This window comes from Brienomyrus brachyistius, chromosome 3 (genome assembly GCF_023856365.1).
Source record: "Brienomyrus brachyistius isolate T26 chromosome 3, BBRACH_0.4, whole genome shotgun sequence".
In the NCBI taxonomy this organism is placed as follows: Eukaryota; Metazoa; Chordata; class Actinopteri; order Osteoglossiformes; family Mormyridae; genus Brienomyrus; species Brienomyrus brachyistius.
The window spans coordinates 14,742,073-14,763,819 of NC_064535.1; the positions used below are offsets into that span (position 1 = coordinate 14,742,073).

The window sequence follows — 21,747 nt, forward strand, 5'->3', positions numbered from 1 at the left end:
TGGCCCTGCTCTGCAGTGGGTTGAGAGCCCCTAACGGGGGGGGGTGGGGGGGACCCCCCTCAATCAGGTGACTTAATGCTCCTCCCCCGACTGCCTGCAACATAGAGAAAACCGTGCTGCTGCCAGAGGTAAGAGCTCAGATCCACTAGCCCATGCAGTCATGCCCTCGCTGCTCCCATTCCCCTCCTCGCTGCTAGGATCACCCGGCACGTTCCAAACAAGTGACCTCACGGTTGCCAGGGTGATGGGGATTCCTGGAACACGGAGGGCCGTGATTGGTCGATGCGGGACGAAAAAACCCTTAATTGGGTCAGAGCAGTCAAAGGTCTCCGGGGAGAAAAACATGGAAGAGCACGTACACGCATATGTGTGTGTCAGGGACCGAGAGAGAAGCTGGAAAGCAGAAAGGGAAATGTAGATCACGACAGCCCAGGTACACAGCAAAAGAGAGGAAGAAGTTTAAAGGGGGGGGGAGGTCCACAAGGCCAGATGCTGGGTGTTCAGTTCAGCAACATGATGCATCATGATGCAATCATGCATTACTCAACCATCTGCTAGCACCTCTCTTATGCAAGTATCTGTCTGCAGCTTGTTGCGTTACACCCATGAGTATGAATTTTAGCGTGAAATGATCTCGGCTTCCAAGCCTTACTGAGACAACATTGATATCGAAGTGTGTGTACAAGCACTCGTCAGTCCCCAGACTGCGGGGATGCGTCGTGTTCCAGAACGATCCCCTACGAGAGCTTGTCTCTGATTTCCACGGTGCCAGTCCTCCACCTGGCCGGAAATTTTGCCTAGAGGGCAAAGACCCTCCCTCTGGTCCGATATGCCAGGGCACAGCAGGACAGAACCTGCCCCGCTCTTACACATTAAAAGCAGATAACAAAGGGGAATGAATAGGGAGCCATTCTCCCATAATCTATATATGTCTGCAGATACACACAGAGTTTTGTGTCAAGGGCACTTCCCTGTCCTTCTGCACCTTTTCTTCTGCATTTCCAGCAAATTACTTTCAAACAGAGACTAAAGCTGAACGACTGAACTGAGAAGTGCCCCCTCTAGTGGTCAAACTGAGAACAGTCCCACACTCAGAGGCTGATTACGCTGTTTTAATTTTGCAGTTCGGCACGCCACAGACATGCACGTGGAGGTTCTCGTTCACACAGTGCCACACAGCAAGGTTAGACAGGTTAAAAGGCAGACCATTGTTCAAAGGTCCAGTTAACAGCATTGTGCAGTCTGAATAAGATTTTGAGCATTAAGTAAGCTTTTCACACACACATACACACACACCCGCGCACACACACGTGCACACACACACTCTCTCTATTCATATCTTTGTGGGGACCATCCATTCATTTCTATGGGTAAAACTCTAATCCCAACATGAAGCTCCACCCAGCCCTAACCTTAACCATAAGTAATCTAACAAAATAAAAGTCTTTTGGTATTTTTAGTTTTAGTGGCAGATTTTCATACAATTAAGTTTCCCCTTCTGGGGACCGAAAAATGGTCCCTGCAACAACAAAATAACAGGTTTGTATCACATTGTGGAAGTATTAGGTTCCCATAATGAAATATATACATGATACACACACAAACACGCACACACACACTCTCAGTGAGTTACTTCCATTGCGCCTTACATACACACACTCAGAATGCTTGGCCACACCTCTGACATGGCCAATCCCAGCCATAGGGGTAGAGCTTCAAAAATACATGTGGAGTGCCCTGTGAGGTGCAAACTGCTGCATCCCCCCCCCAAGACATGCAACTCATTGGCAAATGCACACACACCCACAATACAATTGGTGTCACATGCTAACCTAGACCCTGCGGACTAAGGACCACATAACACAACGGGGAAGTCATCCTCGATGAAAGCGTCACATGAACACGCAGCCAACCTGAAATTGTCCGGGTGCTGAGTGAGGGCGACAGTCAGGGTCTCCATGGCAGGCTGGTACTGTTTCTGTGCACTTAAGACCAGAACTAGAAGGTGCAGGCAGCTGAGGTTATCTGGCCACAGCGACAGCACCATCTCCAGGGGAACCATGGCCGCCGTAACCTGCAAAGGATGGAGACGTGTCATGCACATAAGTAGCAGGAATAACAGCAGCTACAGCATGGAAGGTCTGAAGAGGGAATTGGACCCTTATGGCTGTGAGACAGATTCCTTCATGAAGACCCAGGTCTGTTTCCTGGCACTAGCAGGGCCCCCCCACTGCCGAAGCTGTGAAGCTGTGTGTCTCAGGAAGTGACCGTTCTTTGATGCCGGGAAAGATGTGGAAGGCCGCAAAGGAAAGATGACTGTGAAGTTTAACTTCAGACCATGTGGGAATTCCGGGATGGAATGCTACCGGGACCTGGCTAGTTAGCAGCACCCCGTGTCCCCATAAACAGCCACAGGTTCCGAATATTTATAGTCTGTCGGAGCGCGATGGAGCGTACGTGTTTGTGGGTGTGTCTGGGTTACTGGGCTGGACAGATGAGCTGGGAGATCAGCCTCTGGGGGGGGACATGCTGCATGTCAGAGACGAGAAGTGACAATGAGGCGCTAAGCCCCGTCCTGGCCCCCCCCGCCCCCACCCACGTCCTCCCAGCCGCCTGGCTCATCTCTCTGCCCAGTTCCCTCTCTCCAGCCAAATGGGTTTACCGGCAGCCCCCGCATGCCAGCCGGGGAGACACAGGCACCTTCCCCCCCCCCCCATCAGCCCGCCTCTCTCAGCCCCCATCTGCTCACTCATTCTAATGCACAAACATACACGCACACATACACACCCACGCACATATACACACACACACACATGTAGGATACACCTATGCTTATGGGGCCCGCTCATTCACTTCTATGGGAAAGATGCTAACGCTAACTATGACAACCTTAACCCCCACCCAGCTCTAACCATAACCACAAGTAACCAAACAAAATACAGAGTTCTTGCGTTTTTAACTTTTTCATAGCAGTCACCGATTTTTATAAGATTGAGTTTTCCCTTATGGGAACCAGGAAATCGGTCCCCATAAGGGAAAAAAACGGATATTTATCATGTTATGGGGACATTGTGTCCCCATAAGGATAGGTATACGCACTCACACACACACACACACACACAGCCATTTTGTCCTGAAGTGGTTTCCCAGAATGCCCTGTTTTTTTCACCCAGTTGGGCATCCACATGCCCTTTGGAGAGATAGCGATACTGTACCATTGCATCATTGGTTAGGTTACCCCCCCCACCGTTCCCCATCCAGCCCACGCCGTCCGGGTCGCCTACAGGCCACGCGCGGCAGACAGACGGGAACTCTGTGGGAACGCCGAGCAGGCCGGGGCAGTGCTGAGCTGACCTGCCGGACGAGCGCAAGCTGCAAGGCAAGGTAGAGGGCGATCTGGGGGTCGTCCGGATCCAGCAAATGGGCCCTGCAGTGGGGGGGTGGGGGGGTGGGGAGATAAGCTCTAATCAACCAGACAATTGCACACAGCGCCCCCTTCAGTCCACCACAATCATACATGCTTAAATTACATGACATCACAAAACAAAACAAGCCAGATAGAATGCCTGGGGTTGGGGGTCAAAGGTCAAAGCGCACGAGCTCTATATAAGGTTACTGCTGGAAGTTGCCAGATTGAACATAATCCAAACATTCTGCTGCTCCAGGCAAAGGCAGCTCCCTCTGTCACAGCTGGCAGGGCCAGCACTCACCCCCCCCACCCCCCCCAAACAAACAGGCACACACACCTTTGCAGAGACTCCAGCGCCCGTCTGTTGAAGTCATCCTGTGTGACCTTCAGAGTAGCTGCAGAGAGACAAACAAGCACAGCGGACTCACTCACCGTTTGCGGAGATAATTAATTTCCCTAGCCTCTTCTCTACGTTTTTTTTTCCTATCAAACTTTCATTAGCTGCAAACAGATCTTGCGGCAGGCAATTCGAGAACCCACCCCCCTCAAAAGGCAGACGGAAAACGTGCCCCCCATGATAACACGGCTGCAGGTCCCAATGCAGTTTGGGTCTGGAGCACGGCAGGCCAGCCAAGCAGCCCATCTGCCCAGTAGGGGAAGGAGCCAACAACCTGACATCAACCCCACCCTGGGCAAAGAGGTATCGATGACATATTTTGAAAGTCCATCCATCCAGTCCTATTCAGGGTCACCTATTCAGGGTCACCTATTCAGGGTCACCTATTCAGGGTCACCTATTCAGGGAACAACCTATCGCAGGGCACGTAATTTGAAAGCGTTCGAAGAATTTCGCTTGAAGTAAGTCTTGAAGATTAGAAGCTCGAGGTATGAATGCATCTGTATTCACAGGGACATACGAACAACAACATCCTCTGAGCGAGAGTGTGACTGGCACCATGTGACCACTAGGGGGCTCCAGTCTGCAGGGGGGGGCGGGATTCCAAGTGAGATGAGCCCTACAGCAGTAACAAACAGCAGGCCAGTACAGAGATGATGACCAGGACATCGAGAAGCCATTTGGTGCCCAGATAACATAATTACCCATAATACACTGTCAAGTGCTGGAGGAATCAGATCTCGACAGGCTCGCCATCGTTTTTTTCTGGGTTGCAGGTCGCCATCGCCCCAGGTGCAAATTCCTCCGAGCTGTCGCTCAGAAAGGTGCAGCACGTCCCCGAGACCCCGGACCGGGACGCGGGAAACGCAGGATCAGCGTTCTCAGAACGCCGTCCCGCAGAGAGCTGGCGTGGCCTCGATTTCGGCGCTCCGATCTGGGACACCGCCAAGCGCGGGAACATGGAGCTCCGGCATTCTCAGAACCACGTTTGTGGGAATCGGCAGAGGGCAGGTTTTCTGCAGTGTCTCCAGGATAATGAAACCGCCTGCAGTCCTCCAAGTGTCTCTCAGAAGTTTGCTCATTAAACTGGCAAACATGCTGCAGTCAGGGCCTTGCTGGAACAGTAAAGCTGGATGTCCTCTGTCTTATTAGATCAACACAAAGGGACTTTTCTTTATTTCTCAGAATCTCCCATTTAACATTGTCAACTCCTCTCCTGCTTTTCCTGACACCTCTGTCCCGAGCTAAAAGCAGATTGTCTCCGAAGTGGCCCTTCTCCTGTCACTCAACAATTCAAAACATATCATTGGCTAATAATAAGGTTGCCGCCTCCACTTAAATTTTGGCCCCTAACCTTAATAAGAACCCTACAATCACTCCTTCCCTCATCAGTTTGGATGCCCTTAAACGCTGCTGTACCCCAAATGCACAGACACTTGTGTGAGGAATTTCCATTGATAGTGAGCTTACACATGGAATTAATGACAAGAAGATTTTGGCACTCGAGCTTTGGCTGACCCCATGGCCACCCAAACACCCCCATGGGCCGCGCCCCCCGCACACCCTTCACCTTCTGTAGCCCGCAGGCTGTAGCAGAGCCCGATGGCCAGGTGTGCCCTAGGCAGGAAGTCCCCGGCTTCATCTCCCATGGCAACAACACTCTGCGCCAAGGCCTCACCCTGTTCCAGCTGACAGACAAACACAGATTATTCACAGGGGTCGAGGTTAAGGACATAAGGATGCCTCCGGCACGTCACCTTGATGGGGTCCGGGCAAGGCCGCTGCCAGTAAGTGCCACCTGCACGGCGGGCGTCGGATTAGCAGTCTGCCTTTTAAACCAGGCCAGGCAAGCGGCGAGAGGACAGGATATTTCTGTGTCCTCCGGCATCAGTACCACCTTCTCAGAGGTGCGGGTCTCCACCAGTAAATCAGAGGCGGGTGAGGTATGGCATAAGCCACGACCCCGAGAGACATTGCAGGTGGGGACGAAGAATTAATGCAGCATTCGTCATCTCATAACTGGAAACTTCCTGTAACTGCTAACATCACCATCCATGACCAGGACAGCTAGTGATGTCACTTCCTCTGTCCATGTATCCACTTTGACCAGGGGTGTCCAATCTTATCCGCAAAGGGCCGGTGTGTATGCGTGCTTTCGCTGCAACTCCCTAATTAGATTACTAATTAGAGGACTGATTGGCTGAAGATAACACCTGGATTTGAACAGCTGACCTACAGGTTTCCTCAAAAACCTGCACACACACCGGCCCTTTGCGGATAAGATTGGACACCCCTGGCTTTGACATTCTCAGCTTGCTCTTCTCTGCATGTTCTGTTTGCTCTTCACCCTGTGTGGTCCCTGACCTTGCATGAATGCGATGCTCCCCCGCACCTCGACTCACCCAGCGCAGCTGGTTGATGCATATTTTGGCCGCCAGGAGGGGCAGTGTGGGGTCATCGGGTTGCATCTGGGTGCATTCCTTCAGCACGGAGACGGCGCTGGCTGCCTGCGGGACACCGGATGGGTAGAAGGGGCGTTCAGGAAGTGGGAGCTGTAAGTCGGGGTACAAGACTGACAGGCAAAGGGAAAACAAGGGCAAAAAAAGAAAAAGGGGCGTGGTCGAAAACACCACAGAAACAAGCAGGTAGGATCACAGAGCAGGGAAACGAGAGGGCGGGGTCGCTGACAGGAAATGGGCGGGGTTATGAAGCTAGGGGGTGGAGTCAGAAATCTATATGGATGGTGAGGGTGCCTCACAAATTAGCAGGGCATGAGAACCACACAACCGGTGAAGGGACGAGCATAAATAATTCAGGGACACCCGCAGAGTGCTTCAGTGCAGTGGGCGACGCGTGACGGCTCAGGAAAGCGCTGCAGTGGGTCGGACGCAGTGTGCCGCATGCCGCATGGGGGGGGGGGGCTTTTATATGCACCTCTTCCTTCATCACACCAGTGCTAATTATGTTGAGTAGAACTGGATCCCAGTGCTTCCTACGCTAGTGTCCTGTTTTTCTCAGAGAGGACAATCAAAGAAGGTGGGGCAAAGTTCACAGCTTGTTAATGCGGGGGGGGGGGCTGTGTATGGGTTACTTCAGCCGGCTCCCTGAGACCAGTAGGGGGCACATGGCTTGAGATTTTCTTCCAATTGAGACACAGCAGCCATTTCTGTCAGCTTACAAACAATCCTAATATCCTGCCCCTGCACGACATCACCGCTCACTGGGCGACACTGTGCCGCATCACCAGCACCGTTAAATGGCTCTTCAGTTCGCACTGAGACGTTCGGGTCTTCTTCTGTAAGCATTGTATGCGTTGGTGCGACCCTGGTGATTTCTGACCTCCCAGACAGCAAGCAAACTTTACAACGACATGGCCGACAAGTGAAATTGCACTCAGTGACCCCGCTCGGCTGGAAACAGACAGACTGGGGTTTGTACAGTAAGTGAACGGTACCAGGGGCCGTACAAACAGACATGGGAGGTAATGTCAAAACCCAGGAGGAAATCTATTAGCAAAGAGTTCCCCCCAAACTGCAGTGCCATGTTACCCACCCTAAACAACTCCCAGCATCAAGGGACTCTCAATAATTGGGCAAGTCCATCCGTCACAGTGAAGGCGGGTTGAGGCTCTGTCTAGATGTACCTTAGCAGGACGACTCGCACAACAGGAGAGGGAATGTAAAATGTAAAACATCCACACAGAAGCCTCCCCTGCCAGCACCTGCACTGCGGCCGCAAGCTCCAAGCGTGCCCACCTGCCAACTGCTGGCATGCTCTTATTGAGAAGGGGCGGACCATACACATATGGCGAGGACCTCACCTTGCCGCTGGCCATGAAAGAGAGGCCCAGTTGGTAGCAGAGGTGAAACTCGTTAAAGGAGAATTTCATGGCTCCCTCCAGACGCTGCAGGACACACAGTGGGCAGACGGGTCATTTCTGTGCGACGGCAGCGTATCTGTAAAGCATCTACCATCCCTGTAAATCAGCACGAGACCAAGCAGACCAAGCGGAACTCAAGCACCTCCCACACACACGTGTGCACAGGGTGAGCCCCAGATTAGGGGTCAACGCATAACGTTATTAGTCAACACCAAACAGGAACACACTCTGAATGTCCTCAACTCCTGGGTGAATGGAATGGGGTTAGTGTGTGTGGAAGGGGGGTAATTAAAGGGGAAGCGAAGACAGCGAGTGAGTGACAGACAGACAGAGTTAATCTAAAGCCCCCTGCTGCTGATCAGGGTCTGGGTCACCTGGATCTGTGTGCGAAGAGAAACAGCAGCAATCCTGGAGCAGCTCGGCCAACCTGAGGGTGGGGGGTGGGGGTGGGGGGGCAGAAAGGTGAGCCAATAGACAGCCTTGGAGGAGCCCAACACGGCACAGAGGCAGAGGGGAGCGAGGGAGGGCGAGCAAAAGGAGCATTCATATAAACAGCTGCGGTCAGGCTTTGGGCTACGGTCTGTCACCGTGCTGCAGTATCAGCAAGAGTTAGATGGCCATGGCCGTCGCAATAAAGCATCGTTACATCAGAAAGTGCGGTCAGCTTTCACCAACAGGGCGAGACGACGGAGCTGCATCAGGAGAAACCTGCTTCACTTATCCCCCGTTTGTGGATCCACGAAGACTGACGCCGCTCTTCTGTTTGCCCTCCCCGTCCCACGACCCCATTCTGATTAACCCCTTCTTTTTTTTCTCCTCGTTCTCCATATGCAGGGGCCCACCTGAGAGAGCAAGGCATACTGCCCCCTCCTGGCCAAGCCGATGGTCAGCATGTCATAGAGGGAGGTGGCATCTTGCAGGCTGGCCTCCTGGGCCCCCTTCTGATCGGTCGTAAGGCTGATGACGGCATCTCCACTGGCCTACAGGGGGCAGTCAAGACCTAGTTCACTGCAAAGCTCGCGCTGACCAACAGAGGGCTACGACGGACAGATAAACAGATGAACGACAGGTAATTATCAAATAAACAGAGCTCTTGTCTTTTACGAAGACGACTGAAAAGCACCAGCAACATTGTCAGAATCCTGTTTTTCCTTTAGAAAGTCCGTGAAGGTGCAGGATCATGATAATTGTTCTTTATAATATTGGACAATCTGCAAAGACTTTTAAGGTGATTGATTTAAAACACAACCAGTTTCAGTAAAGAATACGGACATCCAGAACATCAAACGTCAAGAGAGTGGCGAGAGGTGAAGAGAGGAGAAATGGATACAGACAGGAGGAGAGAGAGGAGAGGAGAAGAAGTTGAAAAAGCGTCTCACCGGGGGGGTGAAGGGTAACTGGAAAAGGCACAGAAGAGGGAAGGAGAGCGAGAGACAGACTGAGCGTCTCACCATGGACTCTGTGGTCAGCAGCAGCAACACGGCTTCCTCCACCACGTCCCGGGGGCAGAAGACACTGCTTGGGGGAGACAGGAAGTGAGGTAATGCGCAGGTCACCACCGCCCGTGTAACACGACCTCAGCGGCTCGTCACACAGGAACACACACATAAAGCAGCACTATCGTCTCAGGTATCAACACCTGACGTGCTGCCTCTTCCTGTTTCAGCCCTTACCCCCCCCAGTCGTAAATCTCAACTCCTGACCAACCCCCACTGCCAAAATTACAATAAGACAATGAATCCAGTTGCAAATTAGGTTCCCCATAGAGGCAGCATGGAGAGTCACACATGCCACGGAGTCACGGAGACTCTGCCTCATGACTCATTACCCTGATCGTCTTACCCATCCTCCTGGCTGTGCGCCTCCCTCTAACCTCACTAACCGGGGGCAGCACCAGGCTTAAAGAAGTCACCAGGACGGTGCTTGCTGTGAAGAGGTGACAGCAGGTGAGAGTGGCCCCCAAGCACTAGGGCCTCCCCATCAGGGACACCAATGGGGGCTTTGACCACATGCAGTGCTGGGCTGTGGACAGTGACTCAGTGGCCCACAGCAGCGAACCTGCATCTCCATTGGCTACTGACCGCAAACCCCAGTAACTAAGTCACCTTGAGTGTAAACGGGCGAGCCAGCATCATTTTGGAAAGTCTGTCATCATGTGATTACTTGCTAACTCATCTCAGAATGCAAAACAGTCACGTCCATCTTCGCCGTTTTGGATGTAATGAGTTTGGGTTCATATTTATCTAGTGAAGAGAGAGAGAGGAATGACCACCTCGGTTTTGGGCCTGATCAGCAGAAGATGGCCAGGCAAAGTCATAAAAAATAAATATATTATAGACATAGCTGGCTCTAGCTATAGGGAGAATAAGTAATTGTCTCGGGTCCCAGAAAAGGTGGATCCAGCTCTGTGTCCAAAATTGGTCAAAGAATAGGACGACTCTACAGGACTGCAGCCCAATCTCTGAGCCAGGCTGGAACAGGACCAATCAGAAGGAACCTGCCCTCCTCTCTGACACAGGTCAGGATTGGGCCACTCTGAAGGACTCCGCCCTTCTCTGTGATTCCGGCCAGGATTGGGCCACTCTGAAAGACCCCGCCCTCCTCTCAGACACAGGTCAGGATTGGACCACTCTGAAAGACCCCGCCCTCCTCTCGGACAGGGGTCAGGATTGGACCACTCTATCAGAGAGGTTGGGCCTCTCAGACTTCTGCAAACATTTCTGCATCTCTTACGTGACTACAGAGGTGAAGCCGCAGAGGTACTGGCCCCAGCTGAAAGCTGATTGGCCCCTGGAGTGCCCCCTCTCCCATCACTCACAAATTCAAAACATATCATTGGCTAATGATAAGGTTGGCCCCTGAATTATGGTCTGTCTTATCCCCCTCACCTTAAAAAACCCTAGAGTCACTGTGAAGTCATAATCTAGTGACAGGAAAATGAACGAAAAAGAGAAAGACTGAAGAACATGGGGAAAGGGAATGGTTAGAAGGAGAGAAGAGAGAGGTGGCGGACAGCGAAGGGATGCTTAGGCTAACCCGTCCTTGCTGTAATACTCAGGTAGTCTGGAGGTGGGGAGGAGGGCTTCTTTGGAGGAGATGGGCCCCTCTCTTTGCAGCCAGTCCTCTGGTGGGGGTGACAGGGGGTCCCAGTAGGCATCCTCACTGATGGAACTGAGAAGAACCTCAGCCAGTCTTCTCGCGGCTGCCTATGGAACAAACAAAGGCGTGGCGCCTTTAGAACACAGCTGGAAGGGACAGGCTAGTGAGCATCCCATATAGTGGTGTTCCCAATCCGGTCCTCGGGGACCCACAGCCGGTCCACGTTTTTGCTCCATCCCGAGTTCCCTGCCACACAGTCCATAGCGTGTGGAGGAGCAGCGTGTGGCTCTGTGGGCTAAGCCTGTGTGCCTGTAATCAGAAGGTCGCAGGTTCAAACCCCGCCTCAGACTGTGGGTCCTTGAGCAAAGCCCTTAACTCCCAGCTCCCTGGGCGCTGCTACGGGTGGCAGCCCATCGCAGACAACTTCCTCTATGAAAAAAAGAGCAAGTTGTGGGAGGCGTAAAGATAATTTCCCTACGGGGACAATAAAAGTATCGATTATTATTATTATATTTTTGTTCCCTAGGAGCTGAGAGGGAGCAAAAACGTGGACTGGCTGTGGGTCTCCGAGGACTGGATTGGGAAACACTGCCATAGAGCACTCCATTTCCGTGCTGGCTGGGGGCACTATGGACCCCTGTGTGATAGACTGATAGCCCCCTACGATGGCCAGTTAGCTGTAAAAATACCAACATGCTCTTCACTCTGACTTCAGCTGGAACTTCACCAGACAGGTAAAGGCGTTTTTTGGTTTCTCCACCAGAGTGTGTATTAACCCATTACTGGCTGACTGACTGTTTTTCCGTCTATTTAAAGCTAGTCAGCAGTCTCTGTGAGCATTGCAGTGAGCATCCTCTTGGGCGGGTGCTTCCTCATCCCAGAGCAGCTGACTGCAAGCAGATTCTGCAGCCATGACCCCAGAAGCCATGAGTGTGGAGAGGCCAGAGGCGGCGCTGACGAGCTGCTAGGAACGGCGGGTCGGCGGGTCAGCGGATCGGCTCCGGCTTGCGCTTGACGCCGTGAGAGACCTGCTGCTCAGCTTCATCGAGGGGAGGCAGCAGATGGAGGACGGTCTGGGTGTGTGTTTGTGTGTGTGTGTTTGTGTGCGTGATTTGTAATTATTACATTGTGGGGACCAGATTTCCCCACAATGTGATAAAACCTGTAACTTTTTACCTTGTGGGGACATTTTTTCGGTCCCCACTAGGATAACATCAATTTTATAAGAATCCATGCCTGCAATAAAAAAACTAAAAATGCCAAAAGACTTGTATTTAGTTTGGTTACTTATGGTTAAGGTTAGGGCTGGGTAGGGGATAAGGTCATCATAACTGGGATTAGAGGTTTGCCCGTACAAATGAATGGAGAGTCCCCACAAAGATATGAAACCATGGACTGTGTGTGTGTGTGTGTGTGTGTGTGTGTGTGTGTGTGTGTGTGTCTGTGTGTGTGTGTGTGTGTGTGTGTGTGTGTGTGTGTGTATGAGGTCCCCTCACAGACATGGAGGAGCAGACACACTGCTGATGTACCTAAAAAATGAGAAGTCCCCACAAGCACTGAGCGTGACGTGTGTGTGCTGCTTCTGCCAGCTCCCCTGGTGCAGCTCTGCTCTTCCCAAACGACCTCTGTGCCACATCTTCAACCCCATGACAGACCGACCCCTCCCCTTCATCCTGCCCCCACCCAGAGAGAGAGGCAGCAATAATCAATGAGAGGCCCTTGCATAAGGATGAGTGGCTCCCACCGAGGCAGCGTTGCTAGGCAACCTCATCCCAGCAGGAGCTGCATTGCGACATGGAGTTGGGGAAACTCATACTCAAATTCACAGTTAAGCCAGACAAACAACTATTTCTGTGCTTATGTGTCCTGTGGGAAGGCTTAACATGTCTGTGTATTACACATATCCTGTCTGTGCTAACTTATCTGTGACATCTTTGATGACATCACACAACTGTTCTCTGTGAGGCAGAGATATGCGTGTGTATGTGTCCTGTTCCTCATTTGGCACCTGTGTCTGGGCGTGTGTATCTATGTGTGTCGTGTTCCTGCTGCAGTGAAGCTCTCGACACTTTGCAGTTGTTGTCCTTCCCCCTTCCTGGCCCCTGCTGGACGCGTGCATGGTGGTCGTGAGCAGGACAGCATGGCAAGTGGGGGCCACCCCAGATCTGCTGAGTCAAGACAGGAGGGCTGCAGAACAGACAGTTTCCCCCAACTGCAGCAATGCAGAGCCCCACATAACACACACACACACACACACACACACAGTCCTGGGGAAATCCTCCACAGGTAATTCCCAGAGAGGAAGTTAAAGCGTTCCGCAAATCATTATTCCTGGCCACTTCCCTTTCCTGAGCCGTGAGCTGAGTCTCCCAATGTGAGCACACTCTACTTCCTGTGCAGTTATCAGTTAGGGGAGGGTCGGGGTGGAGAGAGGCCTCCTCACCTTTCTGAAGCTCTGGGAGCTCCTGGAATCGACCGTCCTCAGCACCCTGCGCAGCTGCTGGGTCCCTTTGGCCAGGTGACTGAGGGACACGGGGTGAACAGAGACGTGTGGCTCAGAGACGCAGGGCAGACGGGGAGGGCAAAAGTGACACAGGACACAAGGGACACTTCAGGGAAAAGCATGATGTCATCATGGGTCCGCTAAGATTACAACTTTCCAAAGGAAGCGAATACTTTTAAAGCATTGAATGCTGAATCAAAATAGTTTAGCATCTGTCTATCTAAGGCTTGCTAGCTTGGCGAGACCACCCTCTGAGACGGACCGTCCACCAGCTGCAAGCACACTGCAGCAGTAACGGTGACACTGGCCAGTGAGAGGCAGGCTCTGCTTGGTTGTTAGACTTTAGTGACACCTGCTGGCTAAATAGAGAAACATACCACACATGTGAAATGAAAGGCAGCTTATCTTAAAAATGTCAGTTCAAAATAAGACGCGATTAAGATAAAAGAAAAAGATAAGACAGTAAAAATAAAGAGATTCAAGGAAAACAGTACAAAACTCACTATAAAATACACAAACACAAAACCAAAAAACAAATTATTCAAATGAGTACTGTCTTACAGAGAATCTAGTTACTGTTTTCACTCGCAGAAAACCTCATAAGATCCTTCTATAAATGTAAAATATCTAGGTTGTACGCTCACCCTTTATGCAACAGTGACAGGTAGGCACTCTGTAGCGCCGCCTGCTGGAAGAAGCTCAGATCAAACTCCAGGTAGCCCGAGGAAATGTGGTACTTCGTGCCCTTGCCAGGCTGGCCAACTACCATCAGCTGGCAAACAAAAAACAAAACAAACATAGGCTTTACTAACGCATCAGCCAATCATGTAGCAGAGTCACTAACACAATCTGCCTGTAAGAACAGGGTTATAAACATGCTGGCCAATCAAACCATAAGAGTGTGAAGAGGTTAACCAATCACATAGAGCATTTGGACAGCACAGACGCAGTATAAACCACCTTCCCCTTAATGCTTTCGCATTACATTCTCCTTACCAGCAGCCCCAACCTCATCCCACAAACCTTGTCCAGCTCCTGCAGATACAGCAGTGCGGCGTCACAGGCCCGCAGATAGCAGGACAGACATTCATCCTCTCGTTCAGACAGGCGCACTCGGGAGGCCGACGACAAAGCCTGGCGGTCAAGGGAGAGGCCTGGCACAAAGGTACAGACAAGCCACGGTGCACTCAGCGTCCAGCAGGGGCGCAGCGATGTACGAGTCACATAAGCCGAGGTAGCAACCTTGAGCGCTCCGTCCCAGCTTCCACATGCAAAACCATAATATGGGTTTGTCACTAGGTAACTAATCGAGTGAATATGCAGCCATTGACAGAGCTCTGGGCTGCAGGCCTGTACACTGTACCCATGAATCGTTCTCAGAAGTACAAAAACACGTCCTGTCTTGTCGGAGGCACCAGAAGACGGCATCTGCTGAGGAAATTAACAGTAATGACCAGCAGGAGACAAAGTCTTTATTTCTCTGCTGTTGTTTCTAATATATTAATGTGCCCTATTCCGACATGGAGGACAGACACCCAACAGCCAAACAGAGGCAAAGACCTGGTCAGGGAATTCACCCTGTTCACCTGCAATCGCTTCCGTTCGAGCACAGCTATGCCCAAGAGCAGGGAACACAAACCCGGCCCTTTAACACAACTGCATGTAGCATTTTAACAAACTGTAAGTAGTAATAAATCCACCACAGGAGTTGTGGACACTCTATCTGCTCATCATCCTGTCAGCGGCTTGGGCTCCCAGTCAGTGTGCTATATTGGCAGATGACCAGAAGAGAATTTCAGGCAATAAAAATACAGATAAATCTACTGAAGCCTCATGCACGGCGGCAGGACTATAGACAAGCAGGCGGCGAGTGTAATGTAATGAGCTCACAGCTCTTCATTAAAGAGACCTGCAATACAGCCACTCCTAACCTCCGGCCAATAAGAACGGCATGTGCTCTGTAAACTTAATCTGAGGCAAAAGTCAGCCTACATCTGCCAGGAACAAGACTGCATGCATTCTGATCATAATTACCTGGGATCTAAGGAGTTTTCCTACCAGATACATCAAGAGGGCAAACATAAATATGTACCTTGTCACAGGAACTGAAGGAAAATCTAAGAGTATCAGTTTGTGGGTTTGATTGTGACAGAGTTTGCACACGGTCCCAGTTTTACTTCGGGGACTCCAGGTAATACCCACAGGCAACTGGTGTCTCCAAATTGCCCTTGGTGTCAGTGACTGGTGTCATGTGCATACTGGGGCAAGATCTAGGTTCACGGTGATTCAGCTTAAGATATATGGTTCTGGAGGATTTGCAGATGGATAGATTTAAATTCAACTACAGCCACCACATAAGGCAGGAGGCAGTGTGACTCTGAAAGACAGATTCCAAGTGCTTCTGTCAAAAATCGAGTCAGCAAGACATAAATGTCACTGTTCGCCGACTGAATGTTCCGGGTGAAACGGTGAACAGAGCCATGTGACATAGGGATTGGAGAAAGGACTTCATTGGGGGAATGGAAGGAATGAAAAGAGTAGTTTGGAAACTACTAGAAATTTCTTCGATAAGCAAAGACAAAACTAAACCTTGAAAGTGTGAAGTGCACATTTAGTCTAATAAATGTGAAGGACACACCCTTCTGGCGCGGCCTTTTAATCTGCTAGTATAAACGTGTGACATCAGTAGTGCTTCACATAACAGGCACCGAGTCGGCGGCCATCCTCCGCGTCTCCCTGTACCTGGAATCTTCAGCTAAGAGCCCTTTGGCCTCATCTTCCAGACAGGCCCTTCTGACCCTCCCTCTATGTTCACCTCCTGAACACGTGCTTCCCTACATCTCCCTCACCGGACTTTCCCAGAGGAAACCCACAGCGCAATTCAAATGAATGCAAATCGCAGAAGCCAACGTGGCTTTCATTGACTCGTGGCAGGAGACACGAGGCTTTCGAGAGCCACACTGACCTGGGGCTATCCAGTCCCTTCAATCACTGGCTTGTGTGACCATAATGGGAACCATAACAGCCTCAATAGACAGATATTCACATGGAAATCCCAGGCCGTCCTATCGTGAGCATGTGCTTCCTACACTTTGCACACGTGACACGTATCAAACCGTAACATTTTAAGGTCTCACTTAGCATCATGCAGTTAGACGAGAGACACATACGCCTCCCTACAGAAATATCCACTGGACAAAGTTGCATGGACCAGACTATGAGTAACAAAAGCGCAGCTATATTAGGCAGGACTCCAGACGTCTATATTGCACAATTAGAGACCTCACTGGCCGCATTAGACGGGGCAGGAGGAAGTAAACTGTGCTGCAGGGTGACAGACACAGGATGTGAAACCCCCAACAGTTTCACACCGGGGATGATATTTGATCATCAGATCAATTGCCCCAAACATTTAACGAGCCAGTTCAGATTCTCACGACAACCCTGCAACATTCCCAGCTATTAAACTGCCGAAGCATTTCAATAATTCCAATTAATGACCATGATTGTGCAAATGAATCACTACCAGAATAGTTAATTACTTATTTGATACTATGTGACACACGGGGCGAGTGAGACCTGCCAGTGGCCCTCTGTGCTGCTCTGCACCTGCTCTATTTGACACACATAAAATATGAAGACATGACAGTTTTATTTTGCTTATCTCCATGTTTTGACAGCTTTCTCACACTGCTAGCAACATGCTTCTCTTCATTAATCCCCAAGGGATTCATCACAGGAGGGTTGGACCCGTTTCCCACTCATGCTCCCCCCGTAACAAATTGATTGACTTCTCTGGCATTTGGCACCATGGGCAGCTCCTGTTCCAGATCGGCCTCGGAACAAGATGAGAAAATATTCACAGCCGTACTTTATTTACAGATAACGTGCAGACGCTCTGGGCTGGCCCAGTTTTAGATCCAAGGGCACAGTATTTTTATGCTTATAATAACACGTACAGCGGGGAGACCGACCCCTTGATCTCACCAGTAAACGAAAGCTTTATATAGAAATAAGAGAACCAAACTCTAACCGTAGTGGTTGAACCTAAGGTTTCCCTGGCAACAGCAGCTGAACAACTGTATATAAATGGATTTGCACTTTATTCATTTCAGGGGGACATCTGGTGACTCAAAATTAAATCAGGGCACAAGGGCCTTTCCACTTTTCACTCCTCATTTGTAGTGCTTGATTAAACCATATGCTAAAAGTAGTCATTTCAGCACTAGGGTTATGTGCTCAAATTAGACAACATCAGCCTGTCCAGTCAAGAAAGATCTATCTGGATGGAACACTGGTGCAAATATGTGACGTGGGCATGTCAAATAGTGGAAGAGGAGTGAAGGTCACGGTACCTTTGATGACGAAGGCTTCAGCCAGCAGCCGCAGGTGGTAGACGGGCTGCTCATCCTGTGTCAAGTGATCTATCACTGCCTTGGCGCACATGCCTTGGGCGTCACGGTAACGGCCCTGAGCGTAGTGCACCTTGGCCATCAGGAGTAGGGCCTCATTCAGGTACCTGGGCTATTCGGCAATTGAGGCAGAAGTGAGTAGGTCAAGATTTTGACACCACGACCAGAACCAGGCTGGCCAAGGAATACGGCATCATGAGCGGGAAATACAAGGGAAGATGTTGAGACATGGACCAAGCCAACGGGTAACTAATGATCAAGTGTAAAGGTGGACTCCTGCAAAGCGACATGCTCCCTAACATAGTGATGGCCAAGTGAAGCTTCATTAACCATTTTCTGCATTTTTTGACCCCACTAGATGGTGTTCTTGGTTTGCTTTGGGGCATGCTTTGAACCCTTTTTTGAATAGAGCACCATCTAGTGGTGCCGGAAAATACAGCAAATGGTTCATGAAGCTTCATTTGACTATCGCTAAAAAACCATACTTCTACCTTGGTGTAGAGTCATTTAATTTCAGCCACAGAAGTGGGAGATCCTGACCTCCAGACGACCCCTATTCAGGATTTTGTTGAGGTGAGACTTGGCCGTGGCCAGCTTGGGCAGGCTGTCGTCCATCAGAGGTGTGGAGCTGCGTAGGAGGGCCATGTTCTCCAGTAGACACTCTTCCAGCAGGGATTCTGCCAGTAGCAGGTCGCCGTAGTCATCTAGGGGGGGAAAAAACAAATGGGCTGTGGATAGACAGGCGGGGCACGGGTCACAGAGATGGGAGGGAACAGGAAGTGAAACTGGGTCAGGGCGACGGAACACAAGCCAGGTCTGAGGGCAACTGGGCGGACTGGTTACTATCACACAAAAGTGAACGACGACCGAGTTTGCAGTCTGAGAGGGGGGCGCACACAACGCCACATTCCTGTTCTTAAAGAGACTCCACTCACACAGACACTGCTCCAGGTAAACACCTTGTCTTCCTTAAGATTAAAGCTGGGATGCAGAGGTGGCTCTCTTTCCTCCCCACCCGTCCTCAGCTCTCTGTATGGTTGTTTCTCCTCTGTGGTGCCTGCTTATGCGATCAGTGCCTTCCGTTTACATTCCTCTTAGGCTTTGTTTACATCAGGGCTTATACGACTTATGCATTAAATTCCTCATTAAGGAGCTGACAGATGTCGACAGGACGAGTGCATCAGTTGTTTGAGCCACTTTGTTTACCTTCAATTACAATGCCCCCTAGTGGAAGCATCATGACAGTGCGGCTATTTTCCTCTTAGACATCAAAGTGGTTTAGGATTTTAACTGGTGTAGGACCAGTGTTGCTTTCCCGTCCTCTTTCGCCAAAATATAAACGTTACCTTTGACTAAAACATGCAACACCTCGATACACAGGAAAAACTTTCTGCTTTGTTAAGAGAAAAAAACAACAACTCTTTGACTCTTTCCAGGTTAAGAAAAATATTCTGCAGTCGGGTCTATAAATGGCATTTCTAATAACTCTTAGAGGACAATCTATGTAAAAAGCATGCGACTCAAAATATGTGAACAGGGGGTGGCCAGTGAATTCTGGAGAAAGAGCCAAAATAGAAAAATGGACAGAAATAAAACACAAGGAAACAAATCCAAGCAGAAGGAAGCAAAGGGCACATGGTAACCCGGTTCCAGTGAAGCCTTCGTGGGCGATATCGCATCCCTGCCCTGTCTGTGCAAGAGACACACGGCATTGTTACCCCTCCGCAGGGGAATGAACTTGGAGACAAACTCGTAAACTTAAAGCACAGGCTCCAGACATATTGACTCTGCTTTTTTGGCAATTGCTCCAGCACTTGTATGGGTGCCAACGTGCCAATTTAAATACCACTTTGACAGACCTGTGAGCAACAGGCTCAAGAGATTAAGGGAGAATTTATTCATCCTTTAACTCTTGAAAGAATTAACCTGAGGGTGAGTCTGAATGGGGCGAATACACAGCACATTAATCATGCCCAGTGGTATTCAATTCAGCCTATTTCTATTGCTACTAAATCAGTTCACAAGGATTTCGGCGAGCTTGAAGCAAGGTTGAAAACAATTTCAAAGAACACAGACATACTTCAACGTGACAAAAAGAAAACTGCAAAATAGATTTAAAATAAAAAAGGTCTATTGCATCTGGGGTATTTTTAATTAAGTAGTTTGTGACTGTGTAGCGCCGGTGGCATTTAGTTACCAAACATCCTCTCCAGAGTGAACCCCAGACTAATACCATGTACTGAAAGTTCGCTTCTTTCACCAAATTAATCTCCACTAACAAAAACACAGAGAATACAAATTTATTAGTAGTTTATATTAATTTTGCCAGAGGCAAACTCTGAAACACAAAATTACAGCAAAACATGAATTATGATTTGGAAAAAAAAATAGACGTCATTGTATAGTCTTCAGAATGCTGCAGAAATGTCTGTTCCTGACACCACTAACGACTCGGTATTCAGCTACGTTCACTATAGCGTGTATTATATTGTCACAATACTCAATATTTTAAGTTTTACCACATTAAGGGAATCTGCTGCCAACACATCAGCACGTAGAACTGCGCGGTCACGACCAAACGGCAGTTCCGCTTAAGTGCCTCTTATCTTGCCCCTCAGCACGTAGCAAATTTCATTCAGTTGTGACATGCAACGGCAGGAAAAGCAGCGATGGGGAGGACAGTGTAAACAAAGAGAGCAGAGAAATGTGGCTGAGGGCGCAGCCTGTGCCGGCATCACATGATCTCCCGGGGTCATATTGACACAAAAAACAGACAAATGAGTCAGCCAAGTCTAGTGCACGGAAGTGTCACCTTAGTCATGTTTGCTTTGCTAAGGTAATCTGCACTGTGCCCCACAGAGAAAGTGCCGTACCAAGGACCTGAGTAACTGACAAGGACAATGTGTCTCACCTGTTCCAAATATAATAATAACACTGTTACAAGGAAAGCTATAATGTTCTAACCAGCTTATGATATTCACACAGAATAGAGAAAATTAAACAATGCTCTCCTAACACGATCGCACATGCACAATTACATCTGAGAATACCATATTGAGAATCTGTTTATTTCATCACATCAGAGGAGAACATTTGGAATACTAAATAAAGCTCACGGTAATGTTTTTATAGGATTACAGTGATAATCCTGACGGAGTTCTGGTGCTCTTATGTGTTTTAATGAGTGATAAATTAAAGACAATTAATGCAGAAAATAAAAAGCAACGGAGATATCAAATGAAAGTTAGGTGAATAGTATGGAAGTACTTTGCCATCTCTTTGAAGGGCAATCTCTTTAAAATAAATTCAATCTGATCACGGATATGTGTGTAGAATCGTTGTACTTATCTTGTGGATGAGTCTTTCTTTGGAGATGTTCACAAAACAGTCTTTTCTCAGTAAATGAGCGGGGTGCTTGCACTGGTATTGATTCCTGAACAGTGGGATACGTATGCAGAAATCCATGCCCATTTAATGATTTATCTACATGATGCCATTGCATAAGCTTGATACTTGAAAAGTGCAAAGTTCAGCTCTTGCAGAGGTCTCGTGAGGGTGTCCGTCTCTCACCAGCAGCGAAAACCCCAAAGAGAGGGAGGTTCCCGGCGAATTGGGTGCCACTCACCATTTTCGTGTATTCGAGTTGAAACCAGCTGTTCCACAAGCGCGGGGATCTTATCCCACTGACAGCCGGCACGGTATCGCTCGATCTCCGCCTCCAGCCGGTACTGCGAGAACGAGAGCCTGGCTGCCATCCCGATTCAGTCTCATCAAGAGTGAGCCCCCCTCCCGGCACCGCTGGAATTACTGCGGACTGAGCAACGAGATTCGCACTGAGCATGCGCGACGCCGTACAGTTTTAGTCGAAGGAGAACTGGCCGTTGCAAAGTCAGGAAAGTTCTAAATGCTCAGCGATTTAAGTTTGACAAAAGCCTAAAATCTCGATCGATGAAAAACACTGGCTATTACTACCAAATGGCCGTGTGTATCAAATGAAACTCCCGCGTTACAGGAGTCAGCGTTTTCCTTCATATTTCTTAGCACCCA

At 49.6% G+C, this 21,747-nt stretch overlaps 1 protein-coding gene across 6 annotated transcripts in view; it reads right to left on the reverse strand.

The window, feature by feature from the left end:
• ttc7a (tetratricopeptide repeat domain 7A) overlaps positions 1-21,747 on the reverse strand; it is a 48,274-nt gene that overhangs the window by 23,540 nt on the left and 2,987 nt on the right. The window contains exons 1-15 of one of the 6 annotated variants that reach the window (XM_049007288.1): positions 21,326-21,496; positions 18,241-18,404; positions 17,644-17,812; positions 14,312-14,442; positions 13,933-14,060; positions 13,229-13,307; positions 10,723-10,892; positions 9,138-9,204; positions 8,529-8,666; positions 7,627-7,710; positions 6,209-6,313; positions 5,377-5,494; positions 3,747-3,804; positions 3,355-3,427; positions 1,914-2,074 (exon numbers count right to left, since the gene is read on the reverse strand). In XM_049007288.1, the coding sequence (XP_048863245.1) occupies positions 1,914-2,074; positions 3,355-3,427; positions 3,747-3,804; positions 5,377-5,494; positions 6,209-6,313; positions 7,627-7,710; positions 8,529-8,666; positions 9,138-9,204; positions 10,723-10,892; positions 13,229-13,307; positions 13,933-14,060; positions 14,312-14,442; positions 17,644-17,812; positions 18,241-18,404; positions 21,326-21,455 (1,775 nt within the window). In that variant the 5' untranslated portion in view covers positions 21,456-21,496. Of the gene's footprint in view, positions 1-1,913; positions 2,075-3,354; positions 3,428-3,746; positions 3,805-5,376; positions 5,495-6,208; positions 6,314-7,626; positions 7,711-8,528; positions 8,667-9,137; positions 9,205-10,722; positions 10,893-13,228; positions 13,308-13,932; positions 14,061-14,311; positions 14,443-17,643; positions 17,813-18,191; positions 18,405-21,325; positions 21,497-21,747 lie in introns of those variants that run through there. The other 5 variants (XM_049007289.1, XM_049007290.1, XM_049007294.1 and 2 more) reach the window with 5 other exon arrangements.